The following is a 13,814-nucleotide window of genomic DNA, read 5'->3' as shown; positions in this document are numbered from 1 at the left end:
TTTCACAAATACTGCTTTCTAACAATAACGTGAAACGTCGCATCGATGATATGGCCGTAGACATGAATATTGAGTTAGTAGAGGCCGTGTAAGAATCAAAGTTTTTCGCAATGCAGTTGGACAAGACTATGGATATTGCACATTGTTGTTAATTGCAAGTTTTCGTTTGATATATAACGAAACAATCAAAGACGAAATGTTGTTTTCTACAGAGTTAACGACAACTTCAAAAGGAGTTGATATAATGACAGCTATCTCTGAATTCTTTAACAAACATGAACTATCATGGTAAAAGTTGAAAGGCATATTCACAGACGTGCCGTCAATGCTTGGCTCTTGCACAGGATTCCTACAGTTGGTCAAAGAAAAAAATCCCAATGTAATCGTTATTCATTATTAAACAGCCGACTTTTTACGGTGTGTTGTGAAGGTTTGGGCACAGAATCTATATGCGCTTCAAGATGGAGTAATTTTGTTTTTAGAAATCCAAAAACAAACTGAACTGTATGTTGAATTCAGAAAACCAATTGTCCTAGCAGTATTGGCTTATCTATCAAATATTTTCGATTCCTTGAATTCACTAATCTTGAAATTACAATGGAACGTAATTTATCGTAGAGATGTCATCACGACGTACATTGAAAAATTCCAATTTTGAAATCGCAAAATTTTAGCATGCAAATTTTCCTGCTTTTCTAAATTATTTTCAATCTTAAAAGAACCGCGTTTTTAGGAGGGTTTTGAGCACACTGATAATATGAAGAATGAAATATCAAACCATTTACAACACCTCAGCGATAAATTCATGCATTACTTCCCTAACTCGTGCGATAAAAACATTTATAAGTGGCCACAGATCCTTTTTATGTTAAAATAAATGAGCTACCAGAAACACTACAAGAGCAAATTTTGGAAATTAAAAATGATTCTACTGCAAAATATGATTTTGAAAAGATGGATTTTTGAATGTTGCGCTGCAATTGTATTTACTCTATTCCAGCTAGTGATGGAACGAATAGTGATTTTGCGAAAAGATATTCGGCATCCCCTTCGGCCCGATATCCGGTTATCCGGCATATCTATCCGGCCATTATGGTTATAATTTCTGGTGCATTTCTGAAGTGATACAGTTTATTGCCACTTTATTGCGATATTTGAATAGAAATGAAATTAATAAGAAAGCTGATAAGATATGTCAACTTATTTGGATCCAACATACAAAATGAACTTTTTTGATGTTGATTTAACTAACGAAGCAACTCTAAAAAGGGATACTTTAATTTATAATTGGATATTTCCACAAGTATCCTTCAAGAAATGAATTTTATGGCGAATTTTGCAAGTTATTTATGAAAATTGCAACATCGAAAATTTTATCAGAACTTCAAACATTGTTTTCTCAAAAACTAAAAGTTATTTTTCAAAACGGGTTGGTTCATTGGAAAGAAGACACTGTTATTAACACTTTGGGAAATTTTTATACTCATATTCCAAGAACTGGACATTATACGAATTTTTAAAACTTAATCGGCGAAAATTGCAAAATTTATTTCTCAAGAACTGAAAGTGATTTTTCAAAACGGCTTTTTGCATTAAAAAGAGAATACATTAATTAATAATCGAAAGTGATAACAGCGACAGTTCTGTTAGTAATGAATGTGATGATGAATTACAAGCGAAGAGAAGAAAAATAGACGAAACTGCAACAAGAGATTTTATATATCATATTGGGATTGTTGCAATGAGGTTGCTAATAACAAACCTGATATAAATAAAGTTGTATTCTATGAAAAATGTCGTATTGGGGTTGAACTTGATTATTATCTGCAGTGCCTAACACCTAAAAGAGATACTAATTCTTGTAAATGGTGGAGTACTAAGTAACAGGTTTTTAGTAACATATTTGGTAATAGTTGCCGGATATCCGATCCACCACTAATTCCAGCACTTATTTGTGCGAAGGGCGTTTTTTACAGTTGTAGCAATAAAATTGAAATATAGAAATAAACTTAACATTGCTAGTGATCTACGTTGTGCGCTTTCTTCCATTTAACATAGAATGGGAAATCTTGTCAAAAGTATGCAAGCTCATCCAACTTATCGATTGATTTGTACTTTCTTAACGCATGTGTGTAAAAACAAAATTTTATTCTTTTGTAATAAAAGTTTTAAGAAATATGTGTATAAGTTTTTTACAGTTATTATAGCTATTATAAAATTACGGCAAAGGTGGCGTCGTATTTTGATTTTATGTAACAGGGAGGTGTGATAAAAAAACTTTGGGCAGGAATCGTTGATTACAGCTTTCCAAAGAAAATATGCTACATTTGAAAACTACATTTTTTCATTCTTTTTCAATTTTCAACCAAAATTTTATTTTAATTTTGTATTAAATATGATATTTCTTATCATATTCTAGTTTTTAAGTTTAGAAAAGTAATCGTACTCGAAATTTTATAATTTGACTTCCGGTTTAGGAGAAATCTTGCACACTAATTGACCCTGCACGATTTGCAAGCCCAACATTGCAGACATCTATTGGGTGCAATTTTAATAACTTAATAAATAAAATATGTTTAAAACTAGAAAAGCTGCTTATTAACACATTACAACCCGTTTTTAGCAAACTTTTTTCCCCGCATTGCAAAAAAATGTTTATTTTGGGGTCTCCAAGGTGGCATACCATAAATGGTTAAAATTGGTTTAATTTTTTAACATAAAAAAATGTTTTTGTAGGTTTTTAAACCTGATCAAAGTTACAAATACCTCTTAGTTCATAAGGAAACAACGGCTCACGAAGTGGTTATGTTGGCCCTGCAAGAATTCGGCATGACTGATCCCAGTAGTAATTTCAGTTTATGCGAAGTATCGGTTTCCGATACTCAAACGATCAAACAACGCCGATTACCAGATCAATTGCAAAATTTGGCCGAAAGGATCGGTTTGAGTAGCCGGTACTATTTAAAAACGAACGGAGTTACCGAAACGCTTGTACCTGACGAAATGGCACCGGAACTCGTCCGCGAGAGCGCCGTACATTTCTTGCAATTGAACGCCGTCGAAGTAGCGATGCAATTAACGTTACAAGTAAATTTAATTGGAAATTAAAATTTTATTAATTACTTATAACGAAATTCTTTTTAAGGATTTTAATATATTTAGGCAAATTGAACCTACGGAATATATCGATGACTTATTTTCGTTACATTCAAAATATGGCACACCAATGTTGGAACAATTTGCCGAATTGGTCAATAAAGAAATGTTTTGGGTTGTGACGGAAGTTTGTAGCGAACAAAATGTTGTAAGAAGAATGAAAATTATAAAACAATTTATAAAAGTAGCAAGTACGTGTTTTTATTAATCAAATTAACAATGTAGAAGCTAAAATTTTTTTTTATTTTGCAATTTAGGACAATGTAAAGAATGTAAAAATTTTAACTCAATGTTTGCAATAATAAGCGGGTTAGGACACGGTGCAGTTTCGCGTTTACGACTAAGCTGGGAAAAACTCCCAGGAAAATATCAAAGGATATTCAACGATTTACAACAATTGATGGATCCTTCACGAAATATGAGCAAATATAGACAATTAGTCAGTTCTGATCAACCCCCTATTGTAAGTCAAATAAATCATTATCTTATTTATCATTAAACTTTTTTGTAAAATTTTTTAGATTCCATTTTATCCAGTGGTCAAAAAAGATTTAACCTTTATCCATTTAGGTAACGATTCAAAAGTGGAAAATCTAGTCAATTTCGAAAAATTACGAATGATAGCAAAAGAAATTCGTAGTCTTAGTAATATGTGTAGTTCTCCGTACGATTTATTAACAATGTTGCAGTTAGGGGGTCAACCAGCAAGTAACGCTATGGTTGTTTTGAATCAATTGACAACGGCAAGTACACAAAATCACCTCCAGGGACAGACGACGGTTAAAAGAAGAAAAAAATCCGCAGCAGCTCCAAATCCGAAAAAAATGTTCGAAGAATCTCAAATGGTGCGGCGAGTTAAGGCGTATTTGAATAACCTTCAGGTGGTTACCGATGAAACGAAACTACACGAAATGAGTTTGGAATGTGAGGGAACGACCGGAACGTCTTCTACAAGTCAACTTGGTTCAAGGCCTAAAAGACATCCTTCACCTGCACCATCAACGACGAGTAGTACAAGTAGTGCTAGTGATGAACGAAAACCAACTGCTAAATTCGGTGAGTAAATAAGAAAATTAAACTAATTAGTCCATTACATTTGATTAAAAATCTTGTTATTTCTAGGTTCAGCTTCTCCTCAAGCAGTAAGAAAATTATTAGCTCTCTCAGAACACACAAAGACACGCCCGCATCAATCGAGACAACCGCCTCCATCGTTAATATTGAATCCGGTGAGTCCGTCGATACGAAGGGCACCAAGCGCGACCGGAAGTTACTCTAGTTACGGTTCGCACAGCTCCAGCGTTTGTAGCGGTAACGGAGGCGGAAACGGCACTCGAGCAATGCACGAACGTTCGCATTCGGATACACCGACACCTTTACCTTCCGTCGCTTTATCAGCCGAAAGTAGTAGCGTGACGTCATTGAGTAATTTACCGCTACGGAAAACTTTAACTTCAGGTAAGATTGATGTTAATTAAAATTGGATTGTATTTTTTTTGGTGTGGTGTTTGATGTTTAATGTAAAAAAAGAAAAAAAAATGTGTGGATGGGTTCGTAGTATTTTTGTTGGATTTATTGATTTCAAGTAGTTTATGAGAGAGAGAGAGAAACGAAAATGTTTTGCATGCAGGTTCTGTGGCTTCTTCTGATTCTGGGCACAGCACCAACAGTTCTGGGGACGTGTCACACTATCAAACGCTCGGTCCTAGTCCTCCAAAACAACCACCTCCTTTACCAGGTATGTAAATTATTTGGATGTAGGGTGACATTATAGTAGGTACATTTTGTAAATACTTTTTGTTGTATTATACACATTATACATTATTACACAAATTAATATGTAGCGCATTATTATAGAATTTATTTTTTACTAACGCTTAATAATTTGCGACAAATATATTACTTTTTTAAAAATGTAAGAAATAATTCGTAATTGCTAACAATAACTTGCTAATAATTAATTTATTAATTTTAAAGGCAAGTTAATTTAGATAGCTAACTTAAAACAGGTCATCATTCATGTCCATCTTTATATGATTTCAATTTAATTTATTTTATCATAAAGGTGTTGTCGGGAAAATAGGAATTTTAATGCCATAATATTCCTTTTTCTTCTATATATATTACTGGTAGTATATAAAATGATACAGTGCCTTAAATTTTCATGTAATGTACTAAAATGTAAAGTATGTTGGTTTTATTTATACATAGACTAAAGTTGAAGAAACAATATCATCATAAATACAATATTCGTTTAGTTTATTATAATTGAAATACATACACAGATTAATACTCTTTGCTCAAGATTGACTAACTTCAACTCTATGCGCTGATGCAATCGCGTAGCACATTTTGTGTACAAATAGATGCCATAAGTTTAATCAATCATACAATATCCCCTTTCCTTTTTTCTAACTAAACGATTCTATCAGATTCAATAAAGAACTATTAAAGCCTATTAATTAAAGTATCCTCTTAAGTTTTAAATTAAGTTTTAAAAATTCGTATAAAATCGATTTCTTGGAATATGAGTATGAAAATTTTCCAAAGTGTTAATAAGAGTGTCCTCTTTCCAATGAACCAACACGTTTTGAAAAATAACTGTTAGTTTTTCAGAAAACAATATTTGAAGTTTTGAAAAAATTTTCAATGTTGCGATAATTTTCAAAATTCGCTATAAAATTAATTTCTTGAAGGATCCTTGTGGAAATATCACCAATTATTAATTAAAGTGTCCTCTTTTTAATGCAACAACCCGTTTTGAAAAAACACTTTTAGTTCTTGAAAAATAAATTTTTGAAATGATCGACAATTTTTTCGAATTTTGCAATTTTCGCCGATTAAATTTTAATAATTCGTATAAAATTGATTTCTTGGAATATGAGTATGAAAATTTCCCAAAATGTTAATAAAAGTGTCGTCTTTCCAATGAACCAACCCGTTTTGAAAAATAACTTTTAGTTTTTGAGAAAACAACATTTGAAGTTTTGATAAAATTTTCAATGTTGCAATTTTCATCGATAATTTTCAAAATTCGCTATAAAATTAATTTCTTGAAGGATCCTTGTGGAAATATCACCAATTATTAATTAAAGTATCCTCTTTTTAATGCAACAACCCGTTTTGAAAAAACACTTTTAGTTCTTGAAAAATAAATTTTTGAAATGATCGACAATTTTTTCGAATTTTGCAATTTTCGCCGATTAAGCTTTAAAAATTCGTATAAAATCCATATCTTAGAATATGAGTTTGAAAATTTCCTAAAATGTTAATAAAAGTGTCCTCTTTCCAATGAACCAACACGTTTTAAAAAATAACTTTTAGTTTTTGAGAAAACAATATTTTTACTTTGTCTCTAGTCGTGCCAGATGAAGATCGCATAGTTCGATCGAAACACGTGTAGCACCGAAAATAAAAATTTAAATATATTTTTTCATCGTCTCTGAGATTTCTTATTTTTTAAATATTTGAAGTTTTGATAAAATTTTCGATGTTGCAATTTTCATCGATAATTTTCAAAAGTCGCTATAAAATTAATTTCTTGAAGGATCCTTGTGGAAATATCACCAATTATTAATTAAAGTATCCTCTTTTTAATGCAACAACCCGTTTTGAAAAAACACTTTTAGTTCTTGAAAAATAAATTTTTGAAATGATCGACAATTTTTTCGAATTTTGCAATTTTCGCCGATTAAATTTTAATAATTCGTATAAAATTGATTTCTTGGAATATGAGTATGAAAATTTCCCAAAATGTTAATAAAAGTGTCGTCTTTCCAATGAACCAACCCGTTTTGAAAAATAACTTTTAGTTTTTGAGAAAACAACATTTGAAGTTTTGATAAAATTTTCAATGTTGCAATTTTCATCGATAATTTTCAAAATTCGCTATAAAATTAATTTCTTGAAGGATCCTTGTGGAAATATCACCAATTATTAATTAAAGTATCCTCTTTTTAATGCAACAACCCGTTTTGAAAAGTCACTTTTAGTTCCTGAGAAATAAATTTTTGAAATAATCGACAATTTTTTTTCGAATTTTGCAATTTTCGCCGATTAAGTTTAAAAAATTCGTATAAAATCCATATCTTGGAATATGAGTTTGAAAATTTCCTAAAATCTTAATAAAAGTGTCCTCTTTCCAATGAACCAACACGTTTTAAAAAATAACTTTTAGTTTTTGAAAAAACAATATTTAAAGTTTTGATAACATTTTCGATGTTGCAATTTTCATCGATAACTTTCAAAATTCGCTATAAAATTAATTTCTTGAAGGATCCTTGTGGTAATATCGCCAATTATTAATTAAAGTATCCTTTTTTTAGAGTTGCTTCGTTAGTTAAATCAGCATCTAAAAAGTTCGTTTTGTATCTTGGATACAAATAAGTTGACATATCTTATCAGCTTTCTTATTAATTTCATTTTTATTCAAATATCGCAATAATGTGGCAATATAGGGTATCACTTCAGAAATTATAACAATAATGGCCGGATAGATATGCCGAATCTGCCGAATTTTCGCAAAATCACTATCCGTTCCATCACTACTATTAACTGCTTACTTACAACATTATCAAGAGTTTTGTTTTGATGTTCAAGTACTTGATTGTCCCATTTTGCTGTTTTAAAATACTCTTCATTAACATAATGCTCCCGAACAGTTAAGTATAGTTCAATACTGTATCTTAGTCTTGAGAGCATCATATCCTAATTTTTGTATTGCTCCAATAATTTTCAATTTATATATCTCTCACTCAACTTTTTTCACTCTTGGTCTTTGCAGGAGTCTACTCTGATCAAATTTTAAATAAAATAATAATAAAATGTAAATAAAATTTTTGTTCCCCGTTTTGTAGTAGAAATACGCATCTGTTGGAGTATATTTTTTTCTAAAATTTGTAATCCTTTTTCAATTGAACTGAGGCCTTCTGTCAAATTTGCAACCGTCATTTGATCTTCTGATTGAACCGGGTCTAAAGAATTAGATTGTTCAATGTCTTCCTCTTTTTCTTGCTCACTCATTTCTACAAGCTCATCAATTATCAGCTCCTGATTGTGTGAATCCAGCGTCATGTCATCACCATCCACCTCTAATCTTTCATTATCTGGCAAGATCGAGTTGATTCTTCTTGGGTTTCAGTGGTGAAACAAAATGGACACAATTTTTTCCAGGTGCCATTTAAAGTGTGTTTGTAAAATTTCATTCCAAGATTGTCCAATAATTCTCGGCATCTAAAACATTGATTTACTTCCAAAAGTCTTTAACAGAACGCTCATTGTTTTGTCTCTTAGCTTCATGTAGATGCGCAAACGATCGTCTTTAAAACATTAATGTTTTAAATAACTCCCTGGTCCATCGGTTAAAGCAAGCAGGTTGTATTCGGTGGAAAAATACAACTTCTACACGTGGGTTGAAATTAATTAGAGTTGCAGGAGGATGACCTGGTGTGTTGTCGATTAATAACATCACTTTAAATGGGATTTGTTTTAATTGGCAATAACGTTCGACTTCAGTTATGAAGTGATGACCAAACCAGTCTTCAAAAAGAGAAGTTGTCACCCAAACTTTAGCATTCCACTTCAAATCACGGGCAACTCAGTTTTAGATTTATTTTTTAAAGCTCTTGGATTTTGTTAGCTATAAACTAAAAGAGGTTTTATTTTATAGTCAGTAGCTGCATTTGCGGCAACCATCATCAATCGATCTTTGGTGGCTTTAAAACCTGGAAAACTTTTTTTTAGGCTTTTTTTTCGATAGACCAGTTTCATCCACGTTGAATATGGTTTGGCTGGTATAGCCACCTTCTTCGATCATTGCCTTGAGTATCTCTGGATAAAGAAACGCAGTCTCTTTATCAGCGCTTGCCGCCTCTCCACTTTCTGCGATGCTATGCCAATTACAACTTTTGAAACGGCTATACCAACCGTTACTAGCTTTAAACATTTCACTTTGGCCGCATCCCCAGCCTCTTCTTTTAATTTCTCAAAAATTAGTTTAGCTTGAGAGCCATTCTGATCAACACCATATTTTTAACATTGTTTCCATCTGAGCGGATTCAAAGATTGAGCATTTTTTACAACTTCGAGAATTTTTTCTTTATCTTTTATAATTGTTCTGATTGTTGATTCCGATATATTAAACTTCTTTGCCAATTCACAAATTTTAATTTTTACATCTTGGATAATATTAAGTTTACATGAATCATTATCAGTTCTACTTCGTTTGGATGACAAAGTTACAGTCTGTTCATAGCCAGCTCAGTGTTGGTAAACGTTTCCGCGCGCAACTAACACGTATGAACCTGTCGTAAAGTCGATCACCATGTGTTGTGGTGGGCGGAGTGGGGGAATCGAGTTGAAATCGCGTAACTCCGAATTTACGTAAAACGAGGTATTGTAAGTCGAGATATTACTGTAATGATAAATTTTAACGGTTTGTAGCTGACCACAATCTGCAGAAACTGATCAGTACACAAAATGAAGGATGGTATATGCCCTATATGGGATACTTCTTATTATTATAGTTCTGTAAACGAACAACCGCTCCACGAAAAATGTCCCAAACCTCAGATTGTTGCTGCTTGTGGCCAAAAATCAAATGCAGACAAAATACATGCAATATTTCGCATCGTTTCGAATCGACATTGGCGAATACAATACAATTCGGCATCTTTTCGCTTCAACATTTGCTTATGATGAAGAAATGTATAGCGTTTTTGAGGCGCTGAAAACAGGAAGACATAAGATTTTTTCTCTTAGTTGCAGTGGCACAACTTCCTTCACAGTTCTATTTCACCATTAACTTGTGACTGCCAATTATTATCATTATCAACGTAAACATCTTTATACTTATTATAGAACTGCACATTATTTTCAGCATCACTGCAGTCGATAATGCAACCGAGCGGAAATCTTGCTTCACATGCTATTACTTGTCCTATTAAGAAAATGAGTCTTATTTTTATTAAGGCAGGGATTTTTAAATTTGAATTCGTCGTATGTCAGACTCATCCTTTACAGGTTGGCGAAATCCAAATGAATAATTTTCTTTAAAATACTATCAGAAAATAGTAATAAGAAACTTCATTTCTTAGAATGTTACTCTAAGATTAGTTGGAAAATTTTTTCTTTCTTTGGTAATATAGTGGTCACTATGAGCACAAGAGCGTTTCTTCTCTGTCGAACAGCATGTACAACTGATCCATTAAGGATGATGATTACCTATGTAAATAGCTCCTTGCTTGTACTTCTGTAATGTGGCAATGAAACTGCTATAAATAGGTGTAGGTGATTCTCAACCTATACGCATAAACTTGAGGATTTATTCCTCATGACAAATAATCACTAATAGATGAAAAAAATTGTAGTAAAGTGTTTGAGTTTCTCTAAATCTAAATAATGTGTTTCCTGGAAGATGAATAGGTCGAGATGGTCCAATGACCTAGCTACCGTGATCGCCTCAACCCTCTTGATTTTTACTTGTCGGGTCGCTTAAAAAGCAAAGTGTACGTCACGGAAGTTAATACTGAGCAAATATTGCAAAATCATTTACATGCTGCTGCCCAGACAATCTTTTACTACAAAGTTTTTCGTCTATTAATCATTATTCGTCGTTAGGAGTAAATCCTCAAGTTTATGTATATAGGTTGTGAATCACCTTGTATAGCAACCAATGTGATCATCGAATCATTACAATCATTATTACATCATTACAAGTATGCAACCAACTACACAGTATTGGTATTGAAACACGCAATACCCTTTTGATCTATATTAACATTCGTTAAAACCTTTTGCTGGTTTTCTGACCCCTGAATGAAGTGTTGTGAAAGAATTCACCCCTACGTGCAGCTACATACATACATAGATAGTCAGAGAGGCTTTTAAAATGAGGCGTCCTTGAATACTCTTTGTTTCAGTCTTGTGATTTTTCGTTCAGATTTTGTGCTAAGGTTTTTAGAAGTTCTTTCTCTGCACACTGTGATCGTTTTGCATCTGTTTCCTCTGCTGTGTAAGACTGGTTTCAGATATTGGGTGTCAAAATAGTAATTGATGAAAGTATGTATACAGCGTGTCCCGTATCTTTCGTATCAGAGCATTATACGATTGTAGGATACATTATTCTGAAGCGATCTTTCTAATAAAATTTTTCCGAAATGTTTATAATAACCGCACGGGAACTGTTTCAAATCCCCCAATCAAAATCACTTTAATAGCGGAAAAAGTTTGTTTCTCTTTCCGTGTCGAATCTATTGGTGAGTACACGTGCGAAACTAGTTTGAAAGGGCGCGGTGGACCGTCCGGGGATGAGACCGATTGCCTAAGGGTGCGTTTACGTTGGAGCTGCGATAAACGATACTAGCAAAATAACGAAATTGTTCTCATAGTTTTATATGCAAGTATTTATATTGGAGCGACGAATTGTCACACGCTTGACAGCCGACTAACTATAAGAGCGACTCTAATTTTATTGTATTCTCTATTTTCTTTGCTATTATCAGGTGTGGTCGGCATGGATATCGACTGTTTAATTAGTGAAATTTTTGTTAGGTCCCCCTTGTGGGACCAAAAAGAGAAAAATTACCACAACAGATTTGTTCTGACAAATCATTTTCAATTCATTTTGCGCAGCTCTTATCGCTGCTCTCATTGTTGCTCTTATCGTTTATCGCAGCTCTCGTTCCAATATAAACACCTGCATATAAAACTATGACAACAATTTCGTTGTTTTGGTAGTATCGTCGCTATTATCGTTTATCGCAGCTCCAACGTAAACACACCCTAAGTGTGATTTACGATCTCCGAAGGCGTTCCCCTAAGCTTTTATTAAATCGGTATTGGACAAATTTTAAACAGTTCCTGAGCAAATTTTATTCCAATGATCGCGTCAAAATAATGTATCCTACAATCGTATAATGCTCTGATGCGGAAGATACATGACTTGCTGTATAGCTTTCTGCCAGATTCGTTAAAGGAATCACCGAAACGTCTACCAATACTTTACTCTCATGCACTCTAAGTTTATTAAAATAGAAACACTGCTTTACTTTTCCTGCCATTATCTGTTGCTTCGAAATTGTTCGAATATTCTTTTATTTTTCTATATTTCTTTTATTCTACAATCCTAAATTACAGGACGTACTTCAATTTCAATGATAAACTTCTCGGTATCGAACTTTTCGATATATACCTACCGATAGCAAATGCTAGTGTGCTGGGCCTGTCGTTACCAAAACGATGTGAAAACTGGCGGTATTACTCTGTCTGCTTAGCTATCTTCAAAATAACATAGCGTTAAATAATCCGGGTGGCTCGCCAAGGTGACAACGTTCGTATTGGAAGTACAGTGTGATAATTAATTATCGTACCCGACGTCATCATTGCAAGTATGCAACCAATATCACAGTATAATACGCAAATCGCGTATACTGTGATATTGGTTGCATACTTTCCATGATTACGTCAGGTACGATAATTAATTAACACACTGTAGTTACGTCTAGCCAGATTTTTTATCACAACTGTTCATAGGGGTTTCCTTATGTTCTAAAATATGTGAAAGACTATTTCAATATAATCACATAAAACAGTTATCGTTAAATCTTATCTTCGATGAGTGTATTTTAAGTTTAGACTTAGCACAACAAAAATCGTTTACAACATCCCACCACATTTTCCTTCTCTACATAGCCACATTCTTTTCTAAACTATTACATATTTTATAAAATTCTTATCACATATGAGCAATACACTTTTTAAACTTAATATTTTCTGCTGAAAGATTTTATAAAATAAAACACATTTCTTATACCACTTTAAGATGATGCTATGATATCATTGATATTAACTTAATAATCATGTTTATATTTTACAAACTTCCAGTAACATACAGAATGTTAATTAATTATCGTACCTGACGTCATCATTGCAAGAATATCACAGTATTGGTGCAACCAATAATACTATGGCATTATTTTATTTAAAAATAAATCCTTTTATGTTTTTTTTAAAAGGATTTATTAGTAAAACCTATTTTCACGTCTTATAATTAATAGTTTTTACATGACACCCCTTTTAATTATTACCTTTGTATGTATTTTGTAAATAGTATATATGTCTTGTAATATATGGTGTTAGGTTGGTTCCCTGTGCGCGTCGGTGTCCCGCACCCTGCGTGTCCTCAAGCTGTCGCGGTCTTGCCACCCTTACCCCAAGCTTTTCGTAACGGTAAGTTTTTTCTACTTGCTTTTAATATATCACTACATTAAAAAAAAAATGCACGCACCTATTTTATTATACACGTAGCTTCTAAGATATTATTTCGGAAAAAGCGGAATTTGTACCACCTCTTAGTTGAATATTGCTTGCTTCACTCTGTATAAACTGTCCTTCGTCGTTTCGCTCAATGAGCTTTGGTTTTTTAATTTATCAAATATCTATTCAAAATAACAGCAATTAATTTTATTTAAAAATATGATTTGAATTTCGCCTTTTGTGGAGTAGTAGTTTGTTGGGTTTGAGGTGTAAAAAAATAATGTTTGGGGGTTTATTCACGTATCATGGTGATATTAGTGGTGGTGGTTGTACAAGGTTTTATTAAAGTTTAATAAAGTAGAAGGGATTTCTGATTAAATTGAGTTTTTCTTAAATGTGTTCTT

The 13,814-nt window shown here is 32.8% G+C and overlaps 1 protein-coding gene across 13 annotated transcripts in view; it reads left to right on the top strand.

Annotated features, from left to right (window-relative positions):
* LOC111415419 (PDZ domain-containing guanine nucleotide exchange factor) overlaps nucleotides 1-13,814 on the top strand; it is a 126,570-nt gene that overhangs the window by 105,616 nt on the left and 7,140 nt on the right. For 10 of the 13 annotated variants that reach the window (XM_023047112.2, XM_023047108.2, XM_071194517.1 and 7 more), the window contains 7 exons: nucleotides 2,737-3,087; nucleotides 3,146-3,347; nucleotides 3,414-3,619; nucleotides 3,678-4,212; nucleotides 4,279-4,614; nucleotides 4,787-4,894; nucleotides 13,294-13,383. In XM_023047112.2, the coding sequence (XP_022902880.1) occupies nucleotides 2,737-3,087; nucleotides 3,146-3,347; nucleotides 3,414-3,619; nucleotides 3,678-4,212; nucleotides 4,279-4,614; nucleotides 4,787-4,894; nucleotides 13,294-13,383 (1,828 nt within the window). The remainder of the gene's footprint in view (nucleotides 1-2,736; nucleotides 3,088-3,145; nucleotides 3,348-3,413; nucleotides 3,620-3,677; nucleotides 4,213-4,278; nucleotides 4,615-4,786; nucleotides 4,895-13,293; nucleotides 13,384-13,814) is intronic. The other 3 variants (XM_023047113.2, XM_023047111.2, XM_071194519.1) reach the window with 1 other exon arrangement.

This window comes from Onthophagus taurus, chromosome 2, assembly GCF_036711975.1.
Source record: "Onthophagus taurus isolate NC chromosome 2, IU_Otau_3.0, whole genome shotgun sequence".
Lineage (NCBI taxonomy): Eukaryota > Metazoa > Arthropoda > Insecta > Coleoptera > Scarabaeidae > Onthophagus > Onthophagus taurus.
Note: the sequence above shows the minus strand (reverse complement) of the source record. Positions and strands in the feature narration are given on the sequence as shown.